Consider the following 24,147-nt stretch of genomic DNA (forward strand, 5'->3'; position numbering starts at 1 on the left):
GATCAGCATACAATAAAAATAAACACATTAGATATCGAATTACAAAAATCTATGTAAAATTTTGATAAATATTGCTTTTGTTTGTTAAAATAGTGCTTAATATTGTTTGAAGTTAGACATTATTTTAGGTAAAAAAAAATAATCGGAAGCTATTATTCAAAATCTGTTAAAAAAACATGCGTTTTAATAAGTGGGCTAAAACTTATTCACAGTACTGTACATCTAAAATATACGCATCTATGATATATGCAAATTAAAGTGGTCTTAGATGGTCTAAAGATATCTTTTGCCGGCTGGGTGAGAAAAGTGATTACCATTTCATGTAGTGAAAATAATTATATAAATCCAAACTACCACTTCTCAACAAAACTATTGATTGCAAGAAGTTTTATTTAAAACAATTTTCAAATGGTGTTTATTTCATATGGTGTGCCGTTTAGGCATATTCTGCTTGATGAGTTTGTCAAGTTAACAACCTAAATATACATATAACCCGCCACTTTTTAATCACATCCAGACAAAATATCTTGATAACATTCATGCTTTGAAACGGGATGACATAATCACTTAATGACATACCACTTTTTTGACTAGAGGTGTGATATACTTTTCGTCTTTAAAAGCTAATTATTTTTGACAGTCAAATAAAAATGGCACTTTCAGAAATAAAGTTTGCATGCGTTTCTTTAACAACTAACGATTTTAAAAGACAGTGATTAAGCTGTCAATTTGATTGGTTCAGTGCACAAATCGATAAACTCCATAAAACAAAAAGTTCAGAAATGCGACGAAATAAATTCAAATATATACATATATATATATATATATATATATATATATATATATATATATATATATATATATATATATATATATATATACATACATACATATAATTGAAAAAACAAAAGTATATATAGTAGAATTCAAAAGACAGATATAACTTTCATTTAACAGTATATAAATTTAACAAGAATAAACATTTGTTGGTAATGTTACATTTGGTTAAAATTACGTGATTTTAAAATTACAACTTTTTTGTTTAATGGTGTTAATATTTATTATTCCAAAAAATTATCTAAAAAGAAAGTAAAAAAAATAAAGTTGTAAAAAAAAATAATTAAAGAAATAACTTTTCAAATGGGGTTTTATGACCAATTTGACGATGAAGTTCAAAGTAATATTTATGGAACACAGTTGTTTTGCCCCTCATATGGCACATTTTGGCTGCATTTTTTTTCATCACAAATCAAAGAAGAGTTTGTTTTAGGTTGAAAATTCTTTTTTGTAAAAAATTGTTATCTGAACTTTTCGCAAGTCAAGTTTTTGCAAATTTCACTATCCTATTTGTGAATAGCCACAAAAAAAAGTTTTGGCACTATGCAAGCTTGTGTGATTGTCCCTTTTGCAGTAATTTGGACAAGATCTAGTCTAGACAATTTGGCAACATGTCTTTTTCTAGCTAACTGATTTTTAAAATTCTCCAGCACTTTACAGTTGTTGACTAGAAAACTAAAAACATTCCCTATTGTATTTTCAAAGTAATTTTTTGTTAAAAATGATACTGATCATATCAGCGGAAACATTTTTCTTCCACTAAAGTAGAGAGATTTTAAAAGCAAATTTAACACCACTCAAGCGTTATGTTGTGCTCTTAAAGGAAAAGTATTTCAATTATATATATGTATGTGTGTGTGTGTATATATATATATATATATATATATATATATATATATATATATATATATATATATATATATATATATATATATATATATATATATATATATATATATATATATAGGCGCTACTCGACTTTCTCTCCCCCCCCCCCCCCCTAATTTTATGATTGATTCTGATAGAGAATTTTATGCTGATTCATAAAAATATAAAAACATAGACCTGAAAATCAACGGAAAGTGGTCTAATTCGAAGTCAAAGTTGTAAAAAATCCTACTAAAAACCCTAATACTCGCCATTTTGTAAATAATAAGTTAATGAACTTTTAGCTGACAAAAGCAATACATTAATAGCATGGTTTTTACGTTAAAAAAAGTCGTTAAAGAATGTTTATCTTGCGCAATTTTTTGTGGCAATAAAAATAGCCGTTTTTTAATTATTATTGAATAAACTATTTTGCAAGTAATGTACTATTGTAATAAATTTTAAAAAAGAATTCAACAGTTTTTTTTCCTAAAAGAAGAACTTTTGAAACTCAGTTCATAGTTGTTCTATCACATGTAAAACTTAGAAAATGTAACCTTCAAACCGTTTTTATTAACAAAAAAAACCAGCGTATGATACAATAATAATTATTCATCAATTTTTCTACATTCTCAAATTCTACGTTTAAACTTTATTTGAAATCTTCTATTAGTTTCATTTTCTTATAATACTTTCGTTACCATACTTTAAAACAATAATGCTAAAGCTTATGGAAACCAGGTCTGTTTATTGCGCAATGTAACGGTAATAAATTTTCGTTAAAAATGAAATCGTTTTGAAAAAAAATGGCGAATATTAGGGTTTTTAATGGGATTTTTTACAACTTTGACTTCGAATTAGAGCACTTTCCGTTAATTTTCAGGTCTATGTTTTTATACTTTTATGAATCAGCATAAAATTCTCTATCAGAATCAATTATAAAATTAGGAAGGGGGGGGGGGGGGGAGAAAGTCGAGTAGCGCCATATATATATATATATATATATATATATATATATATATATATATATATATATATATATATATATATATATAATATATATATATATACAGTATTGGACAAAACATTTGCAACCAACATCGAACAATGCTAAAAAGTGTTCCTATTTTTACATGTCTTAAAAACGAAACGAACTATACTACCACAGCAAACAGTTCAGGAGTCTGGAGTCATAGCATGCCATTTCGTTGACAAGTGCCATTTTGCAGCGGACAAAACAAGTGCAACTTTTTTGGTTTGTTTCATTTTTTTAAGTCTGGTCCGTGTCAACGTTACGGAAGTTTTTTAATAATTAAAGGAAGTATCCAGAAGTTTCCAGAAGCATGCAGAAGCTTCCAGAAGTTTCCAGAAGAAGCATCTGGAAGCATCCAGTAGCATCCAGAAATATTTATTATTTTTATGACTTCAAGTGCAAAAATGGCTCCCTAAAGTCTTGGATTGGATCTAAGAAAGAAAATTATTGGCGATTACGTAAGTGGAATGTCACAAAAAAGTATTTGTGATAAATATTGCGTGAAAAAATGGACCGTATCAAGACTATGTTCCAAATATCGTTCTGCGGGGAAGTTGGCAGCAGATAACAAAGATGGAAGACCGCGTTCCACCACTTTTATAGAGGATTCTATAATCGTCAGATCCGTCAAGAAGGATCCCTGGATATCATCAGTCGAGATACAAAAGCAATTAGAGCTGCCTGTATCGGACCGAACAATCCGACGACGTGCTGTTGAAGTCGGATTGTTTTCTCGACGCCCTGCAAAGAAACCGCTGATTTCACTAAAAAACCAGAAGAAAAGGCTCCTGTTTGCTACATCTCATATTGACTGGAATGTGTAGAAATGGCGAACTGTCCTGTTCAGTGATGAATCGAAGTTCAACATCATTGGGAGCGATGGCATTTGCCGTGTACGTCGACCGGCCGGAAAACGCCTCGATTTACGTTACTGCCGTAAGACCGTGAAGCATGGTGGAGGCAATGTAATGGTCTGGGGGTGTTTTTCTGCTAGCGGTCTAGGTCCAATACATCGAAACGATGGAATAATGGACCGTTTCATGTATAAAAATATCCTGAAAGATGTTATGTTACCTCATGCTGAATGGAATATGCCAATAAAATGGGTTTTTCAGCAAGACAACGATCCAAAACACACTGCAAAGGATTTGTCCAATGATAGGAAAGCTGTGTTAAATATCTAAATCTTGTGATTGTAAATAACCTTTGTCATTAATCGAGCATAAGAAACACAGCCTGGAGCTCGATTTTGAAAAACGATTTCAGGACAAATGTGTAGAAAGGGTAAATTCCAATAACTCTCTGTAAGTGAGAAGTATGAAGTATCTGGGAAGTATGTCAGTATTCTGTGAAATTTTGCGGAACTGGATAGTTTCTTCAACTAGAGTTGCCAAGATTATACAGATTTATTTGGAATCAAATCTTATCAATTCGGAATAATCAATATTGATCAAATTTTCAGGTACTGCTGTTTCGCCTGTGTTAATTTGCTCTCAGAAATGTTAGATATGATGTTCATAAATATGCCTTCTACAGGCAAGCTACAGTAAAATAAAATCTTATCGCTAGCTAAACCTGATATTAGTTCTAGACTAGCATTTCGAGCAGTAGTGTCAAAATATAATCCCTTCAAATCATCACAAATTCCATAGACTTCCAATACCATAGTTATAGCAACATCAGCCATTAAATACAAATTATCAATAAAGTCTCCTTTGTCAAATTGCGAAAAAGAAATTTATATATACATTTATGTATATCTGCAGTTGGAAACCGTTTCTTTTTTTTTGTTTAGTAGATTACTGTACTTTTAAGTAATGATCTTGGGCTGTTCGTTAAGACAAAACATTCAACTTCTTATAGCCGAGTTGTAGGGATTTACACCACTTCATAATCTTTCATTTAGCTATAGATATAAGATTCCATACTTTATTTTCCATACCTCTTATGATAGCTTCATACATACATACATAGATACTTACATCCATCTATCGATCCATCCATCCATCCATCCATCCATCCATCCATACATACATACATACATACATACATACATACATACATACATACATACATACATACATACATACATACATACATACATACATACATACATACATACATACATACATACATACATACATACATACATACATACATACATACATACATACATACATACATACATACATACATACATACATACATACATACATACATACATACATACATACATACATACATACATACATACATACATACATACATACATACATACATACATACATACATACATACATACATACATACATACATACATACATACATACATACATACATACATACATACATACATACATACATACATACATACATAAATACATACATACGTTTCGGGTCTCTCGCTAGGTGGGGGTCTACCAAACTGAATAATGAAAAAAAACAAACATTTTATTAGGAGTTTTATCTCACGACTTTGGTTGAATTGCTATTTGTTTTTTATAAAGTTGTATAGAAGATTTTTTTAAAAGGACAATTTTTTTATAATACCCATCTTGTGTATACACCCATCACGTTTGCCTACTTTATAACCAATAAAGTATCATGCAGTAAACTTTTTTCTCCAAACTTTCATTCACTTGCTGATAGGTCTGTACCAAAACCCCTTTTTCTCATTGATCTTTTGGTAATATACGTGCTATATAACGAGTTTTAATACGTTAAACCGTTTGTTTGTTAAATTTTTATTATCTTATGCTGATGTAAAACTACTTTTACTACTCATGAAGGATATTTAAACCCTATTGTTTAAAGCTCATAATACGTAATTAAGATATTAATTTGTTGTGAACACCCCACTGAGTATGTTTATGATTAAATAACTCGTTAACAATAATTGAAACTAAAAATCGCTTAAACTCAAAACAGTGAGCACAAAGAAAAAATCAATTGTCTTTTTCCCTCTATATTGATTAGAAAGCATCACACATCGCTAAACTAAAAACCGCGATACAAACGATGTATATCTCGACGTTGCAAACTGCTATTTCAAGCCCATCGATAGTTTTTGAAAAATATATCTTGCAGCTGTGTTTACTTTTCATAATACTCACTTTTTATGATACTTAATACTAAATTAAAGCTATGCTATTAATTCTATTTTGTGGTATAGAAGCTTTTAGTATTAATTTTTCCCCCAAAACTTTAGATATCAAAGTTTCTCATTTCAAATTAGTTTCTTTAATCCTAGAATAAATATACAACAAGAATATTGTAAGTTTGAATTAACATTTATGAGTATAAATGTATATAAGTATAAGTAAAATACGGTTTTTGTGGGTGGTTTTCTATAGACTTTTTTCTTTACTAATCGCTTAGATTTGTCATTAATGTGTTACTCATCACTTATTCTTGGAGTCTGCCAAATGTAATCCTTTCATTTTCAAAGCGTAGAAGTTCTAAGCGAATTATTCCCGCATTTAAGCGAATTATTCCCGTTCTAAGGGAATTATTCCCGTTCTAAACAAATTATTCCCGCATTTACTTTGTGGATTAATGATAACAATAATCAATTGAATGTTTCTTTAAAAGTATTCTTTTAGTATTTTTTGTATGCCATCGTGGTATTTGATAAATTTACGTACTATCGTGATAATATTAAAAAAGTAAAATAAAATTTCAAACACTTTTCGACTAGATTAACCTCCAAAAAATGCGTTTTCTATGTTGTCAGAGTTGGATAAAATGAAACGGAACAAAGAAAGTGTTAAAAAGGTAACTTACAATAAGTTTTATGACACAAGCTTGAAGTTTTTATTTTTAATTACTTTGAATACATTTTGATAATCACTCTGATAACCATTAGTACAACTCGTTTAGTACAACCATTAATACAACTCGTTTTTTTTTTAACACTCACTTTACTTTCTCTTAAAAATTTCACTTTTAAATTGGCAAGTTTATGAAAGTCTGTATAAACGATAAACATGTTTAGGTGTCTATATTTAACTTACAAATTAGACCAATGAATATGCACGCACGCAATCACTAATACTTTTTGACATAGGGTAAAGAATTTTTTTTTTTTGTGGTAATATTTTTTTTGCGGTATTCACTTTTTTTTTATGAGAAAAATACTTTAGAATACACGAGCCATAGGAACATGATGGAAAGAATCACTTTAAGAAATGATGCATAGAATCACTTTAAGATGCATAGAAACACGATACATAGAATCACTTTAAGACCTTATCATCAGATTTTCATCAGAAAACATTTCCTCATTCAAAAAATGTAAACGAAAAGTTTTTTCAGTGGGGACTTGGGGAGAAACCACATGTTTTAGGGTAATTCCCAGAAACTTTGTTGTTCAAGATAGGTAACTAAGAGGCATGGGGCATACTCAAATTTCTAGTATGTTAATACTGGTGTCGAATCAGGATGACTTGCAAAAAATTAGGATAATTGGAACTAAACCAACCACCCTCCTGACACCTAACTGTCCCCTTCTTAAACTACGTCTCCTTTAATCATAATTTTTTTTTTGTTCTATCATAAATTAGATCAAAATTTATCTACAGGTTTCAAATTTCATCAAAAAATCTCTTCTCGTTTAAGATTTATAACCATGCAAAGCTTAAAATTTATTACCTCCATATACCCCCTGAAAGATTTCTATAGCTCGTAGAGAACTCCTCTAAATCTTTGACATATGCGGAGCTTAATGATTTTCCAAAACAACCATGGGCTATTTTTTCAAAATCTCTAAGTACCTTAATGTATTTAGCAGTGGAAACTCCAAGACTAGACTTCTGAAAAAGCAATTCGAAGCTGTCTATGCTTTTAAGCGACTTATTGCAAGAATTGTCTTCCAAACGAAGCTGCCCTTGGTAGGACACTCTGCAGATGTTTATCTTAGACAGATATTGGTTAACAAACTGGAACTCACACTCCTTCTTTTCAAATAAATTTTTTTAATCTCTTTTAAAATTTTGTCTACAACACCTAGCAGTATATGTAGATCAGGAATATTTACAAGTTGTAGTATTTTTTTGTTTTTGTCGTCTGGTAATAAATGGGTATTAACAACATATTGTGTACTTTTTTGCTTTTTTTAAATTTCCATCCATTGGTTGTACAATCTACACAAAGATTCTACAACCAATTGATGGCTGGATATCAATCTAATTAGTCAACGCGTTTGAGGAGTTATTATGCAACTATTAACAATTAGCAACTGCTAACTTTTACTAATTGTTAATAATTAGTAAAAGCTAGCAGTTGCTAATTGTTAATAGTTGCATAGTAACTCAGAAAAGGTTGCTTTGCTTTGTTTTTATTTCAATAAAAATGTAAAGAGAAAGTAATGGAAATTACATATCCGCCAGTAAATTTCAATGTTAAATAAACATATTTAAATACTTTGAAAAAAAGTTGATAAATCTATCACAACTGTCTGAAAATCTAACCATAGGGGCATAGGCATGATTTTGTGGTGTTCGAAACGATCCTCCCTTGTTTTATATTAAACTAGATCAAAATTCATCAACAGATATCAAGTACCTCTAATTTATGATAGAACAAAAAAAAAATTTATGATCAAAGGAGACGTTGTTCTAGGAAGGGGGCAGTAAGGGGTCGGGGGGGGGGGGTTGATTTAGCTCCAACTGTCCTAATTTTTTGCAAGTCATCCCAATTCGACACCAGTATCAACATAAGAGAAATTTGAGTATGCTCCATGCCTCTTAGTTACCTTCTTGAACAACAAAGTTCCTGAGCATTCCCCTAAAATATGTGATTTCTCCCCAAGTCCCCACTAAAAAAGAGTGGAAATGTTTTCTGATGATAATCAAAGAAACAAATTTCTAGTGATGTGTTGCAAGGTCTTAAGGTATGTTTCTATGCACCGTGAATACTTTACAAGTTTTGACAATCACGCAAAACGTGTTAATATGTATAAAAAACCATTCCGAACAAAAAATTTAACGTTTGTTCTTTAACTATAATTAAATTTTAATGGTTGAAATTTTCCTTAGATAAGGCGAAATTTGCGATAATTCAAGACCATCATTTTTTCTACACTTTATGGATATTAGTTTATAAGATGACAAGTAATATTAGAGAAAACAAACTTTTCTTTTATATTTTTGATTTTTCAGAGAGAGTATTTTGGTAAATCAAGTAATAAACGACTTTAAAGTTATGTAAACATCAAATCTATTTTTTGAGGTAAAGAAAAACCTGTTTTTTGTGGCATTTTAACGGCAAAAGTTAAATTTTGCGTAAAAAGTTTTTCTTGATTTTTTTTTTGATTAATGAAAGTGAAATTTAAGTGATTTAAGTGATTACAGCAATCAACGAAAATTATGGCAGTTTCTCGAAAATTTAAGAAGTTCTTTTTAAAGGTAGCCTTACAATAAGTTTCCAAAAGAAACTTATTTTATGTTGCATCCAAAAATTATACCATAACAAAGCAAACGATTAGGTGGCATTTAAAGAAGTAGCAAAATGGAGAAGATCGAAAGAAAGCAGGTCCTGAAAATGTGCTAACTGAATTTGAAGAAGAACAATTGGTTGGATAGCTTGGTGTGCTTCAGATGAAAACTTCGCAAACCCTTTGATACTCCGCCATTTGCGTAAATGGACTTCGAACTGTTTGTTGAGTAAAATCATTCCTTAAATGAATTTATGGAATAGTTCTTCATACCACTAAATCTACTATCTGAGCAGCAGCAATGGCTCCAGCCAACAGAATAAAAAATATTTTCACAATATTTCTTTTGTTTATTGCATTACGAGTAAGAATGTGGCATTATGAAGGCGTGTTTTTTAGGTGTTTTTTGCAAATTTTGTTAAAGTAATCCGTGTTTTTCGCACTTTTTTACCGTGATTTTCGTCTGTCCCTACTAATTGTTGTATGTTAAAAACCCAAATCATTTTGAAAGAAAAGTTTACACGGAAGGGAGGTCTTGATTATGTCTCTGGAGCTGTCAGTGGTGATCATGGACCTATAAGAGATAGACGTGCAACTCATTGTTTCACATCAAAGAGGCCGCAGAAATCAGCGAGCCATCCGAGTTTCCGACAAACTCTAGATTTTCACCCGTCAACAAAAAAGTCTATTAAAATGGCTGCCCACAGTTGTAAAACAAAAATTCTGATCACGTGGTATTAGTTTAAACTTTAATAGCATTCGTTTAATAAAACTGTTCAGGATAAAGTAACTACTTCACGCGATGACAAGTTACTAAACAGATTACACTATGGTAATGGAAATTAGTTGTCGGTACGAAAAGATTTAATCATTTTTTCAAGACGAACATTTGTAGATTTTTAAAACTTTTTTCGTATAAACAAAGCCCGTCAATGATAAAATAGAGCTCTAAGGATGATTTTAAAATGACTAAAAAAAGTATAGCAAAAGATAAAAAAGCTTAAATAAAATTTTTTTCAAGATCTGGTTTCCTTCAATTCCTGTGGTCTTTCATTCACCAGCCTTAATTTTGTGTATTTTTTTAGTATTTTTCCCGATGTCGCCATTGCCTCGACTACTCAATAAGCTTCATAAAATATATTCCAGTATGCATTATTTTTTTATAGGTGTATTTTCTAATGGGCTTTTTTACAATTGGTTTAATAAAGCAAAACCTTTTAAAAAGTTATTCAAATTTAAATTATCTTGCAAAATGCGGCCAGATATTTCATGTTTTCGTTTTTCATATCTCATATGTTATTTCATTTGTCATAAAAAGCACATAATAACACATATGTTTTTGCCAAATGAAAATTAGTTTATATACAGATAGTAAATCACATTATGCTAATATTAAATACTTAGTTATTCTTGCGGTTTGCTATAAATTGATTTTACTAAAATCTTTAAAACTGTGGCAAATTATTTTTTTTCTTTATTGTATTTACGTTCATTTTATGTATAAGTTATTTATCCTTAACTGTATGTATTCTGTTGTTAAATATAAAAATGAAAAATTCTATAATATTCATAAAATGAAAGTCTACAGCAATATAATAGATGGAGTAGTTCTCTGGACATGAAACCAATATGCTCTAGGTAGCTACAAAACTAGTTGATATTTTGTATTATTTATTATATCTCTAGTTATACATGTACTAGTTAAGTAAATGATCTCAATTTCTATATCATCATCAATTTCTATATCATCATTAAGCTTAATTTTATATAGATAGACATCTAAGGTAAGTATGGGTATTAAGGCCCACCTAACAGACTTTTGGTCATTTAGGCTTTAAAAATTAAGTTTAAAAAAATATTTTCGATTGCTGCTTAAGATTAATCATTCCTTGATGTAAAAATCTTATCTGCATATTGAGGAAATAATTATAACAAAAGTTATTCATGTTTTTGTAGCATACCTTAATTGGGCCTTATTACCCCTTTATGGGGGTAATAAGGCCCATGTAAAAAATACAAAAAATAAATGAAGAAAAACCAGAAAAAAGTTTGGAAACATTCTTTTAATGCATAACTTATCTCACATTTATAAAATAATAAGTAATCTTGCATATTTATATACTTTAAAAGAATCAATTTTTTATACAACAGTAAATAACAACAGAAAATTAAAAAATTCAATAAAGAAATGTTACAAAGAAAAACATTATTCTTCGCAGAATGGACATACTAATTCTTCCTCATCTTCAGAATCATACCCCATGCACCCCTCGTGGTACCATACTTTACATTTACAACATTGTCACATACTTTCTACAGACTTTTGCTGGCATAACAAACAAAACCAATCATTCACATCCACACTTACAGACTTACTTTTCTTTGCACTTGGTTTTCCTTTGCCTTTATTCTTTTTATTAACAGCTTTAGAAGTGGAAGATTGAGAATAATCTTTTTTCAGGTCTTTAAAAACATTTGCTTTTCCTTTGCCCTTATTCTTATTATTAACAGCTTTAGAAGTAGAAGATTGAAAATCTTCTTTCGTTAGGGCTTTAGCAACAGTTAAAACTTTTTTTGCGACCGACCATAGCCATATTTTTCTTTTTAGCAGGACTCGGCATTAAATCATTGAAACTTGCATTAAGATTAATTTCAGGTTGATTGACTGAAACTGTTGAGGGACTGGGTTGGGTGACTGAAGCTGGTGATTTTTAGTGGGCCTTATTACCCGCTTTGAACCTGTTACGTTTATCGATAATGTATCCTTTTGTTTTAACACTTGCATAAATATTACATGATGAGTAATGATAACGAATAAGTACTTAATGCAAATAAATGCAATTGAACCCGTCATTTCGAAAAGGGCACAAGTCACACTTTTTTCGAATTTCACTTTTTTGAGCCATTTTATTTATTTTTTTATTTTTTTTAATAAATAAAGTTCACAAAAACTCTATATGTTTTTTATTTATCTACTCCTATATTTAGTTTTATAAGCACCGTAGACTTTTTTTGATAAGAAACATATTTTTTGTTGATCCTGAAAAGTTTTAATAAACGGACTTGTGTCCTTTTCGAAATGACGAGTTCAATTGAAAAAAATAGAAGCTTTATAAAATATTTAAAAATGTAAAAACACGTATCTTAAAAATTAGACTTAAGCAATTTTTGACGAAACTAACAAAGTAATCTTGCTTTGTCGAACGCGCGGTAAAGAAATGCTGATTTTTTTTTGCTGCCAGTGATAAAACCAGATAACTCTAATATTTTAATGTCGAAAAAAAGTTTCACAATTTATTTTTTCCCTAACTTTGGATTAGTGGGCCTTATTACCCGCCGGGCCTTAATACCCATACTTACCTTATATAAAATTAAGCTAAAAACTTGGTTCTAATGCTTTTATCTTGAATAACTAAAAAGAAGTTGATGTGACTGGTTAGACGAGACCAAAAATTTTCGACAAATCCGACAGACTTTAATATAATTTAATTTCTATTGTTTAAAACAAAAGATTTGTAACAATGCGCAAAGAGCATGATTCGCAAAAAAAAAAAAATGAATTTGTAAATGAAAAATCGTTGCACATCCATCTCTTATACGTCCGTGGTGGTGATATACCGCAAAAAACACATTTTCTTTACCGCAAAAAATAGATTTCATACCGCAAAAAAAAAAAAAAATTGTTAGGGTACGACTAAAGAAAGAGCATATGATTCAAAAATCATAAGTGCTCAAAGTTTTAGAGTTAGTTCTTAGAAATAAAAAACCACAAACAACATCTTTACTCTATTTAAAACACTTTCACTTTCTCAGTAAACTTAAGTGTGAAGTTCAGGGAACACAGAAAAATAATAAAAGCAATTAACGCACCTGCGTTAATTGCATTAACAATTTTTGTGTTAACAATTTTTTATTTTGTATTCTTCAAGTTTTTCTTGTAACCTTGCTGCAATATAGGAAATTACTGAAGATATCATCTCAATCACATGGTGATAGAGTGAATTTTGTTACATTTATCAATACTGGACAATAAGTTGACAGTAAAATTAATTTATTCTGTTGGTATTTAGATATTTCTTGGATTAACTTGGATTTCATGCTTTCTTTTTGGTACTGAGCAATATGAAGGTATTTTTTAAAAGTATATGTGATTTATGTTTTCGGTGTCCGTAGTGTACTTATAACTCTAATTAGCACTTTGGACTTATGTGCAAATTGAAATATTAAAAAATTGCTAAGAAGGGTCTTGCTTTAACAAAAATTGAATTGGAGTTTTTGATTTACTAATTTTTTGTATAAAAAATTTCTTATCTTTAAAATTCCCTGTTTTTTTTTTATTTCATTTTATTTTAAACTTGAGATAAGGGACGTGAAATAAAAGTTTCTTCAGAGTTTCTATTCTCTGAAAACTAAATTTTTTAAAAAGTATTTTTATGTTTAATGGATTTTTGTTTTAATGTATCTAAAATTGAGCTTCAGAAATATTGTTATGGATGAATAATCATAGATTTTTATTTTTATAGATCCATATATTTACTATTCCTTTAATAACTATAATGGGGAAAACATCACTGTTGATAGTTCAATTAACAAGAAAGATGCATTTATTCAAACTGCAAGTTCAATAAAAGATAAATGCCCTGCAAATCTTGGCAGCTGTATAAGTATTTCAATTACTGGTGGATTATACGTTAGTTCAGTTGTGCCATCAAATAAGTTGTCAGTTGCTGGTTGGTTTAACATCAGAGAATCTACTTCAAGGCTTTTCTATGTTTTTTCAAATGGCTCAAATATCCCAATAATTCAATTAAATGTAATTGATGAAATTTTGCAACTGAAGCTAAACACAGGCTCTGATGGGTATAAAGAAAATTTAACTTTTTCAAGCATCAGTAAAGTTTCTTATAATGTTTGGACTCATATTGGGTTTGTATACAATTCTTTAACTGCTGGTTTACATTTTTATGTAAATGGAAGTTTAATAATTAGTTTTTATGTTCCCACATCCTATGTTTTTCCTGATGACCCTTGGGAGACAATTGTATTTGGAGGTGATGGCATAGAAAATGGCTTGAATGGATATATGGATGAATTAAAGTTATATTTACGTGCACTTTCACATTCAGAAGTTGCTAATTTAGCAGATAACATACCATTTAGTGAGTTTGAGATTTTTATATATGTATAATATATATTATATATATTATATGTATAATATATATTATATGTATATATATTATATATTATATATGATATATATTATATATATAATATATATAATGTATACTATATATATAATATATATAATATATATTATATATATTATATATACAATATATATTATACATATAATATATATTATACATATAATATATATTATACATATAATATATATTATATATATAATATATATTATACATATAATATATATTATACATATAATATATATTATATATATAATATATATTATACATATACCATATATTATATATATAATATATATTACATATAATAAATATTATATACATACATTATATTATATATACATTATATTATATATATACACACTATGTTATAGAATTGTAATAAGTGCTTGGTTACAGTCATGAAGCACTGTGTAACACTTATGTAACAATAGTCAACTTTTATTCATAGAAAAGTGCTATTGTTACATGAGCCTAAGAAGATAAAGATTACAAAAACTTATCTGAAGCTAAAACTCTTTACTAGCTAAATCATCTTTACTTGTCCATTCAACAGCTTGTGAATGCTATAGAAATTTTGATAGAATAAATTGCTGAAATGTCTTAAGATCATTGCTGGACCTGTTAGACAGCAGAGGAGGTAGTGTTACTTGGCAGTTGTCCTAATTAATCATGTCAAAATGTATTTCATAAGAGAAGTTCAGTTTGATTTTATTTTCATCAAAAATCTGAACAGCATTAGGTTGTACTCTGTCTTGACAAGATTATAATTTCAACTGCTTGCCTGCAAACATCCAAATTGTCATCACAAACATCAGCTATCAAAACATGTTCAGTATGAGCAAAATAAATGTTGTTTGGCGTTACTGGAAATATCTTGATCAGGCCTATTGAGTTGCTGGCACTGCTTCATAAAAAAAAAATATTTTTTTGATTTGTTTTTAATCCATTATGACATTTTATGTGAAACCATGTAGAGCCATAGACATTAGCTATAAAACTAACTAGTCTCTACTATGATTTTGGTGCAACTGCCTCTAACATATACAAATGCAAGACTCTGCTAACTTTAGTGAGCCATTTAGCATAATTTATATTACCTGATTGGCTACACTCTAGAAATGGGATGTATTGATTTGAATCATGTCCTGCCTGCATAGTTAAACATGCTTTTAGAAAGTATCCCTGATCTGTAATGAGATCTTTAAGGAAACAGGAAAAAAGTCAACAATTAAGATATCTTTTGGATTGAACATAATTGCTTTTGCAATGACACCAAGTGATGTTGCAGGTCCTGTCATTTGTCCACCATCAACACTTGAAAAATAATTTCTAAATATAAAAATCAGTGGTTGTAGTGATCTTCCCAACTGCTCTTCAATTTTTCTTAATATGGTATTGTTCTTATTGTTATTGTTGTTTGTTCCATCATATACAATTGCTTGAAAAGAATCTAAAGACTCTGTTTGCTTTTTGGAATTTTATTAGCAACATATTTGTGTTCTGGAAAAAAAACTGTAACATAGTAATCCTCTTTCATACTTCTATGACATTTGGTATCATGCATTAGAGCCTTATACTCTCTGATACCTCATTTGTCTTTTTATTTTACTTGGTTAGTAACTTTTGGTTAATCATGTGGTCCAAACAAATATTTTTCATCATGTAATAATACGACAGTTGTTAAACAGCATCATTTTGAGCTGACAGTGAAATTCAAGTTAAAGTTGGAATAACATATATATATATATATATATATATATATATATATATATATATATATATATATATATATATATATATATATATATATATATACACATATATATATATATGTATATATGTTATATATATATGTTATATATATATATGTTATATATATATGTTATATATATATATATGTTATATATATATGTTATATATATATATATACACACACACATATATATACACACATGTATATATAAACATATAGTTTAAATTTTTTTTACTTCTTTAAGTTTTATTTATCTTCTGTATTTTTTTCTCCAGTGTTAATGTTATTAACAACTAATTGGTAATAGAGGCCTTCAATTGAGTTAATTAAAGTTATTACTTTGACTTATGCTGCATTTAATTTTTTAATTTTGCTTTTAGTATACAATAGCTACAACAACTCTACTGGGGGGTTTATCACCTATCCAATCCCAAATGTTATCATGAATGTCAACAGCTATACATCTGTGACATACAACTTCTATTTAGATGCATCTGTTGGTAGTAAATTGACAATAGAAAGTGTCTATAAATCTATCAGGTGCTCAGAATTAACAGACATTTTGGTGATAAATGATCTATACAGCTCAATATGTAGTTTTGATACTTTAATAAAATCTTACAACATTCTAAGTAAAGTCCTTCTAATTCAATATAAAAGTCAAAATCCAATTAGTATTTCTGATGTTTTCAAGTTCTCTTGGGCAATTGATGGTGAGAGTTAAACTTTTTTATGAGTTTAAAAAAAAGTTCTATTTAACATAACATTTCTTTTTGAATTTGTGTTTACTTTCATTCTGTAAAAAAACTATAATTTATTAATACATATTAAATTATATTGGTTTAATAAATATGTATAAATGTGTGTCAAATATTTTTTTCTAAACACTAGAAATGTTGGTTGGTGATTGTTGGTTGCTAATTATTTTGCTTTTTTTTCACCATCTGCTTTGACAAATCTTGTCCTGAGTTCCGACCATCAGTCATTATTAACTTTATTATTTAACAACTCCAATAAAAATAATTATTTAATTTGATCTTTAGAAGAAACATTAAAAAAAAAAGCTGTGATGTTCTGAAAACTTTCTTCAATTTTTTAACTTGTGACCAGGATAGCTTAACACTATCTGATTACAAAATTTAATGTAGCTTTGAGTTTTTCTAAGAGACAATATACTTATAATATATTTTGAGTTCCTCTTTAACATAATATACTTATAATATATTTTAAATAAAAGACATACTTTAGGATTGCCAGGAACTCTGAAATTAAATTTCAACTTTAGTTACACAGCCTACATTATTACTATACTATTGCATTAGGCTGTGTAATAAAAGTTGTAGGCTGAGTATAATTAATTTTATAAAGCTGGTGCCAAAAAAAATAGTTGCATAAATTTCTGACAAGTTTTTTCCATTTATTTTGTTAAAAACTTTTTGTTAGATGACTTCACAAACATGTTTTTGTTTAAAAATAATACTTTACCAAAAATTAGGGCTTTACAAACAACCTTCAATTAATTGATTTTTAGGATTTTTTTTTACAATCAAGGAAATTAGGAAACTAAATTTCACAGTGAAAAACCTGTTAAGTCAACCCATTTCATGAAATGAGGCATACAAAAAAGCTTAGTTAAATTTGCCAACATCTTCAATAAGTTTACTTGTTAAAAACTTTATACAACATATCCTGGTCAAGCAATTGCAAAATATAACTAAAATAGATGTTTAAAAGCTATGATAACCAGCTAAAAGGCCATCTGATCAGTTTATTATACAATATTAAGCTGAAATTTAAATAGAATTGGCTTTTAGAACCATGTAGTTAGAAAGTTTTCATATCAACAAAGTAAATCAGAAACAATTTGCTTATTACCATACCCTGAAAACAGGATTGTTGGCAAATGCCTAATGTTAGCTTTGTTGTACTTAAAGTTAGGTCTGCAGATGTATATTTTTGCTTACAAGTATACATAATCTGTAGTGTTACATTAGCAAACTGTTTTTTTATTGATTGCAGGGATGAAATCAATGGAGTCAACCTCTATGCCAACCTCTTACAACTCTACAACGACTGTTCCAACCTATGTACCAAGTAAATATGCTCTGATTATTGAGTATAACTATTGTTTCAATATTGTTAATTTTTGTTAATTAGTTAAGTATTGTTAACTAAAAGAGGGTTTGCATAGTATAAAAATGTGAAACTTATTCCAAATTTTTTATCGTCTAAATGTGTAAAGTTTGAGTCAATTTTCTGTGAAGTTAAATTTTGTTTGAGAAATCTACTAAGTTGATTGAATTGAATTCTGAAAATATTTAGGAATCTTTTAGTAGATATATTTACTAGAACATCATGTAAAAAATTCTTGAATCTATCATATCAAAAGCATTGTTGAATCTCATAAAATGTATATTAAAGTATTCATATTGAACTAACAACTTAATATTGAACTAATAAGTAATTAAAAAAAAAAAACAAACTTAAATATCATTTGTAATACAAGATAACAGTGTTTTTCAGTAAGCACTAAGAAATTGACTATTGACTTTATTTTTAACAGTTTTTGCAATTTTAACCAAAAAACCCTAAACAGCTATTAGCAGGTGATCCATATCCAAAGATTTTCAGGATTTATCAGCAATTGATAAAACCAGAAGAACAATTTTAGATGATAAAAGCTGAAAGTTAAATACCTTATAAAAACTGACTAAGTATTAAAAAAAAGCTCAAGAAATATTGCAAATAAAAAAGGGTGGCAAATATTTCTTTGTATCATCTTCTTTGTGAAAAAAGAAAAAAAAAAAAAAATTTTTCCAAACTAAAGTTAGAAATAAATGAATTATTTTAATATTAAATCCCAGATCTAAGATAGCAGTAAAGAAAGAAAGATTTTTTTATATTCAAATATGTGCCATCATTTAAAAGGTTGAAATATCATAACAAACCATTAATTCAGAAGTTTGTGGGTTAAATGACACTGTTATTTTCAGAAAATTAGATTTAAAACTAGCAAGGTTAAGGTTTTTTGTATTTTGGGATGTACAAGGTTAGTTTTAATTAACTACCTTGAACATTAAAAAAAAAATCAATTGCAAATGCAAATGCAATTGGGTCTTTAGAGTAATTAAAGGCTGAAAAAAACAAGAGGCCTCATTTTGTGAAGAAAAAATTCTTGTTTCATCAAGGTAAGCCACAATAGAGGTTAGAATTGGTTCTGTACTTACCACCGTACCCAAAAATCAGAAAAGTGTTGAAATGATTCTTTTGCCATAAAAAAAACTAAATTGTTAAATAAAAAAAAATTGATCCCTGAAAGTTAAATCAATAAGTTATATGTCAACACCAACCTGTTAACTATAGTTATCATGTTAAGATTGATCTAGCTATGCATTATTATTATTATTTTTTTTATCAATTTCCTCTTTGTTTATTCTTTTATTGGCTTCTAGCTGTCTAATTTGCATATTCTATAAGGAAATGATTCAATTTTCCTGGAAAAAGTTGTAAGGTGCTTGTTGTTTGTATGTGAATCATTAATCTCTTGAAAACAGTGGTTTCAATACTTTATAATGAGAGGCAATCCTCAGCTAAGAAGAGCATAGTATTTATACAAAAATGAAGCTGCCTTAGGTTTTAAATAAACCGCTTTTTTGTTTTACAGTTGTGAGCTTTTCATTGGCAAGTTTATACTCCCTTTCTAACTCTAAATTTAAACCTAACTTATTACATTCTTTTGCCAGCAGTTCAAGTTAATCATTTTTGTACTTTATGTGTCATGGATCGAAGATGAGAAAAGAGACGTTGAAGATCAATTCCTTCTTACATGTATTACATTCAGCCTTTGCATTAAATTTGGAAAAATAATGCCACCCCATTGATTAATTAGGCATGACAAGAAATAAAATTACTAAATGGATATGTTTGAGATAATTAGTAAAGGAAACTAATAAATAAATAAAATTTATGTTTCAGAAGTAGCCTTCCTTAATGACAGAGCTAGACAATAAAAAGCTAAGTTTTTAATTAAAGGGTGACTTTTTAATACTCTGTTTACACATAGACATTTTTATCAAATAACCTTTTACATGGTAGTATATTGCACTTAGGACAGTTAATAATTACATAAAATTAGTGTGGTCACCAATCAAATCAACTGTTAATACTATTGCATTTGGATTACTCATGGATTAACTTAAAAGTTCTTATTCTCATCAAAATGCTACACTGATGGTTTATAATTTCATAATGAAGCTTTTGTCTCAATACTGCCAATGCACTGAAACATCTTTTTTGTTTAATAACCTTTGTCTATATTATTTACATTTCATATAATAAGAATTGTTGTAGAACACAGGTATGTTGGAAACTGTAATACATTAACATTTTTTAGATTTTTTAAAAAAGAATTTTTGGGGAAAAAAAGGGAAAGGAAAATTGGAGATGAAGAAGAAAAAGAGAAGAGAGTTTTAAGATGAGAATGTTGATAATATATGTAGACACTTTAGCAAACCATACACAAACCAAACACACCCACACAACACTGAGGGTAACCCAACAACTCAATCATAAACAAACACAAAATAATTGCCACCCTCACACTAACAAAAAAGATAAACAGATATTGGCTAATAATGGCTATTATGACCCTATGTAACAATATACTAAATAGAACAAGAACACTGAATGTCAAGTTGCTATATTTTTTTTAATGATACTTTTGGAGTATTGGTTGATTTTATGCTTTGTATTAATTATAAAGTACATTTCCACCAAAACTCTCTGACAACGTGATCAAAATAAATAACAACACTTAACTGTTAAAGTAAGAGTGTACATCTACATCTCAAATTGACAGGGTATTACAAAGACCATTTTAAAAACATTTTAAAATATCGTTATTTTGATTTAACATTAACTTTGTTGAGAACATTTAAAAATAATTTATTTTGTGTAACACTTTTAGATGATTATCTTATAACTAATACTTTTGTTTAATACTTTAAGACAAACATACTTCAAGGATTAGTACTTGCGTTAACTGCTTTAAAACTAAGACTTTATGAATAACATTTAAGCATTAAAGCATTAAGGAACATATAACCATTAAAGTATTTAAGTAAAAATTTTAAATTAGATCTTAAAAAAAATAGCAAAAATAAAGCAATGAATTAAAGTCTATGTTTTAAAACTGCTGAATAAGCCTTCTAATACATGTTTACAAATGAAAACCACACTGGAAAAACGATCAGAATCACACTTTTGCTGTTTTGAGAAAATCAATTTTTAAGATTTAAAACGTCATTATGTAGTTCAATGAATTAAAATCACCCCAAAAATCATTTTATTTTAGAAAACATTTATTTCTCAATATAGCAATTCAAAGTTTAATGTAAAAATATTGATTTATATGTTTGATAATGATGTTATAAGAGGGGAACTGCTGTTTGGACTTTGATTGTTTTTCCAATGCATCACTCCAACACAAGCCAAAATATTCCACAGGTTAGTTCCTAGAGACTCATTCTCATAACAGGTTTTCTTAATTGATTACTACTCATACCAAACACAACAGAATCGAAATGCACTAAAATAATGCTTTACAATAGTAGTATTACATGAGTGTCATCTTTATTGTAGGTACCAAACCAAAGAATAAAAGAAGGGAGGAGGAAAATAATAAAAAATGTTTATGTTGTAAGAACTCTTTATGTTGTAATAATGTTTATGTTTCAATAACTCCATAATTATAGACTGATTGGTTCAATCATCAGCATAATATGGCGTGTCTGTTGAAGATCCATCTTCAAAATCAGAGGGTCCAACAACTGGAAGATTGTTGTAGAATTCCTGGTTCACAGGATTGCATAGTTTTTTCAGACACTGCAAGTCCTTAAATTTCTCCTGACTGATTCGTATCGGGGCAGTGTATAAACTCTCAAGTGGCCTTGTTTTCAGAGGGTTGGTTGTTTGTTTACCTTCAGGTCTCAATGTCACAACCGCAGCTTCAATTGTGCCATTCCAGTAATCTCTAAATCTAATGTATTGGGGATGAGAGGCTTCGATATAGACTTCTTGTAAAGGTCTTGTTTTAAAGGGACAAGATGTATTGTAGCCTGGCTTTAGGAAATCTTCAAATACCTTGAACATATTCTGGTCACAATGGATCACTGTAAAGGGAGATGGCTTGACACAAGCATTCCTGAACACTTGAACCCACTGGCTGGAAAGATCCAGATCTATTGACTGTTTGATCAGGGCCATGTTGTGTGATAAAAAAAAGCCAGCTGACAACTAGCTTGATTGTTTTGTTGCTGCAAACATGGGACTCTGATCGTTCTGCCAATGTGTGGTGTTTTTTAAAATTCCCAAAACTCAAGACTCCTATCATTTTTCGGTTAGTCACTTCAGTTAGACAAAGTATGAACCCAGGGCTACAATAAAAAAGAGCAAGAACTCAAAAAAATCAAGCTTGTGACTCTGATCGTTCTTCTAGTGTGATCTTCAAATACTAATAATGTTAATTCATCATGTTTGGATTTTTGTTTTATTAACTTATGTATCAACTGAAATTGTATTAATAAATCTAATATGTAAAAAATAAAGAATAAATACATCAAGACTTATTTGTTGATGTTACTTAATTGCATTTTATCCTGAAGTTTTTATTTTTATAGTATAGATCAATCTAGCCCAATTGATTATTGGTGATACAGAAGTGTTGGTTAATGAGTCACTTTTATTGACTATACCACTGCAAAGTAGCAAAATAATGTTTTGATTGTCTTTTTTAATCTACCTTCTATAACTAATTGTGGCTTACTGTGGGAATTGTATTTTAAAAGATAGTTTTATAGATAAAATACATTAAAGTATCTTTAAAATGTTGTATATGCTGTAAATCAAAATAAAACATTCAGGATAAGTTTGTCTCTGTAAGTTTCTAAAAGAAAAAAAATGAAATGATCCAATCCCAGAATAAAATTTGCTTAACTAAATACACTGCAGGCTGTTAACATTGGCCTTGTAATATCTATATATATTTTTTTCACTATAACCTGAAAATACTGGTAAAATCATTTATCAACAACAAAATGGTTCGTGTAAAATGAAATGTTTTCAAAATTGATGTACTATCATTTTTTATTATTTTTTCATGTGATTTTTCTTTTATTCTAATTGGAATATTCAAAACTTTTTTTTTATAGTTTGATTGATAAATTAATTTAAGATTTGGATGTATTTACACTGAATTTTTATAAATATAGTGTGTGATGAAATAAATATCAGTATACTAAATATTGATCTTCAATAAAGTAACTGAATTTTCTATTAACACAATTTCATTTAAAGGTGTGTTTTTCTAATTTATAAAAATCTTTAAAATGTTTTCATACTGTCAATAGTTTTAGTACTTTTAAGTGGTGTGTGTCCATTACTTAAAATTAAAACATGGTAAATTTATTTTATTTTTTATCACCATTCAGGTTATCACCTCTCAGTTGATTATTAGTGTTTTGTTTTTTTTAGCTTTAATAAGCTTTTGTGGATATTTAAGATCTGCTTTTTTCAGCTTCAGTTTTTTTTTTCTATAAAAAAAAGCAGGAATTCAATTGAAACAGTTGAGAAAAGAAAATTATATTAAAATCAAATCAAAACACCAGTTTTTGTTTGGTTATCAGATAAACAAGTAAGCCAATTTTTGAATATTGAACAACAAAACAGGTCGAACTTTTTTTTTTTTCAGGTAGCTGATCAAAATTAACATCAGTTTTTCTGAATAATTACCAAAATCACAATCATATTAGTTTTTGCACAAACTCAAGACTTTATCATTATTTAATATGTTGATAACTAAAGTTATCAACATGTTAAACAATAGTTAAATGCTTCCTAGTGAAAGTTTCTTTACATTTTTGCTGCATAGACTTGATGGGATATGCTTTCTTGTGATATGATAAGTTTTGTTATGGTTTTTCCATATGGACAATTATACTGTCAGCAGTAATTTTATTGG

The 24,147-nt window shown here is 28.7% G+C and overlaps 1 protein-coding gene and 1 long non-coding RNA gene across 3 annotated transcripts in view; one reads left to right on the plus strand and one right to left on the minus strand.

Annotated features, from left to right (window-relative positions):
- Nucleotides 1–2,791: 2,791 nt before the first annotated feature.
- Nucleotides 2,792–5,454, minus strand: LOC149883014 (uncharacterized). Of its 2 annotated transcripts, none has more exons than XR_016456457.1 (3): nt 5,288–5,454; nt 4,720–5,162; nt 2,792–4,643 (listed from the first exon to the last, which is right to left on the minus strand). It is a non-coding gene; the product is annotated as an uncharacterized LOC149883014 (long non-coding RNA). The 2 variants fall into 2 exon arrangements; XR_016456458.1 differs by having other exon boundaries at nt 4,514–4,643; nt 5,128–5,162.
- Nucleotides 5,455–6,313: 859 nt separating this feature from the next.
- Nucleotides 6,314–24,147, plus strand: part of LOC145181351 (uncharacterized) — a 61,627-nt gene continuing 43,793 nt past the window's right edge. Inside the window, exons 1-5 of the mRNA XM_090100679.1 lie at nt 6,314–6,511; nt 13,241–13,298; nt 13,694–14,329; nt 16,511–16,843; nt 18,150–18,224. Coding sequence (XP_089956805.1) covers nt 6,461–6,511; nt 13,241–13,298; nt 13,694–14,329; nt 16,511–16,843; nt 18,150–18,224 — 1,153 coding nt within the window. The 5' untranslated portion in view covers nt 6,314–6,460. The remainder of the gene's footprint in view (nt 6,512–13,240; nt 13,299–13,693; nt 14,330–16,510; nt 16,844–18,149; nt 18,225–24,147) is intronic.

This window comes from Hydra viridissima, unplaced genomic scaffold (genome assembly GCF_058129835.1).
Source record: "Hydra viridissima isolate aposymbiotic clone 2 unplaced genomic scaffold, HvirCarnegie_v1 scaffold_10, whole genome shotgun sequence".
Lineage (NCBI taxonomy): Eukaryota > Metazoa > Cnidaria > Hydrozoa > Anthoathecata > Hydridae > Hydra > Hydra viridissima.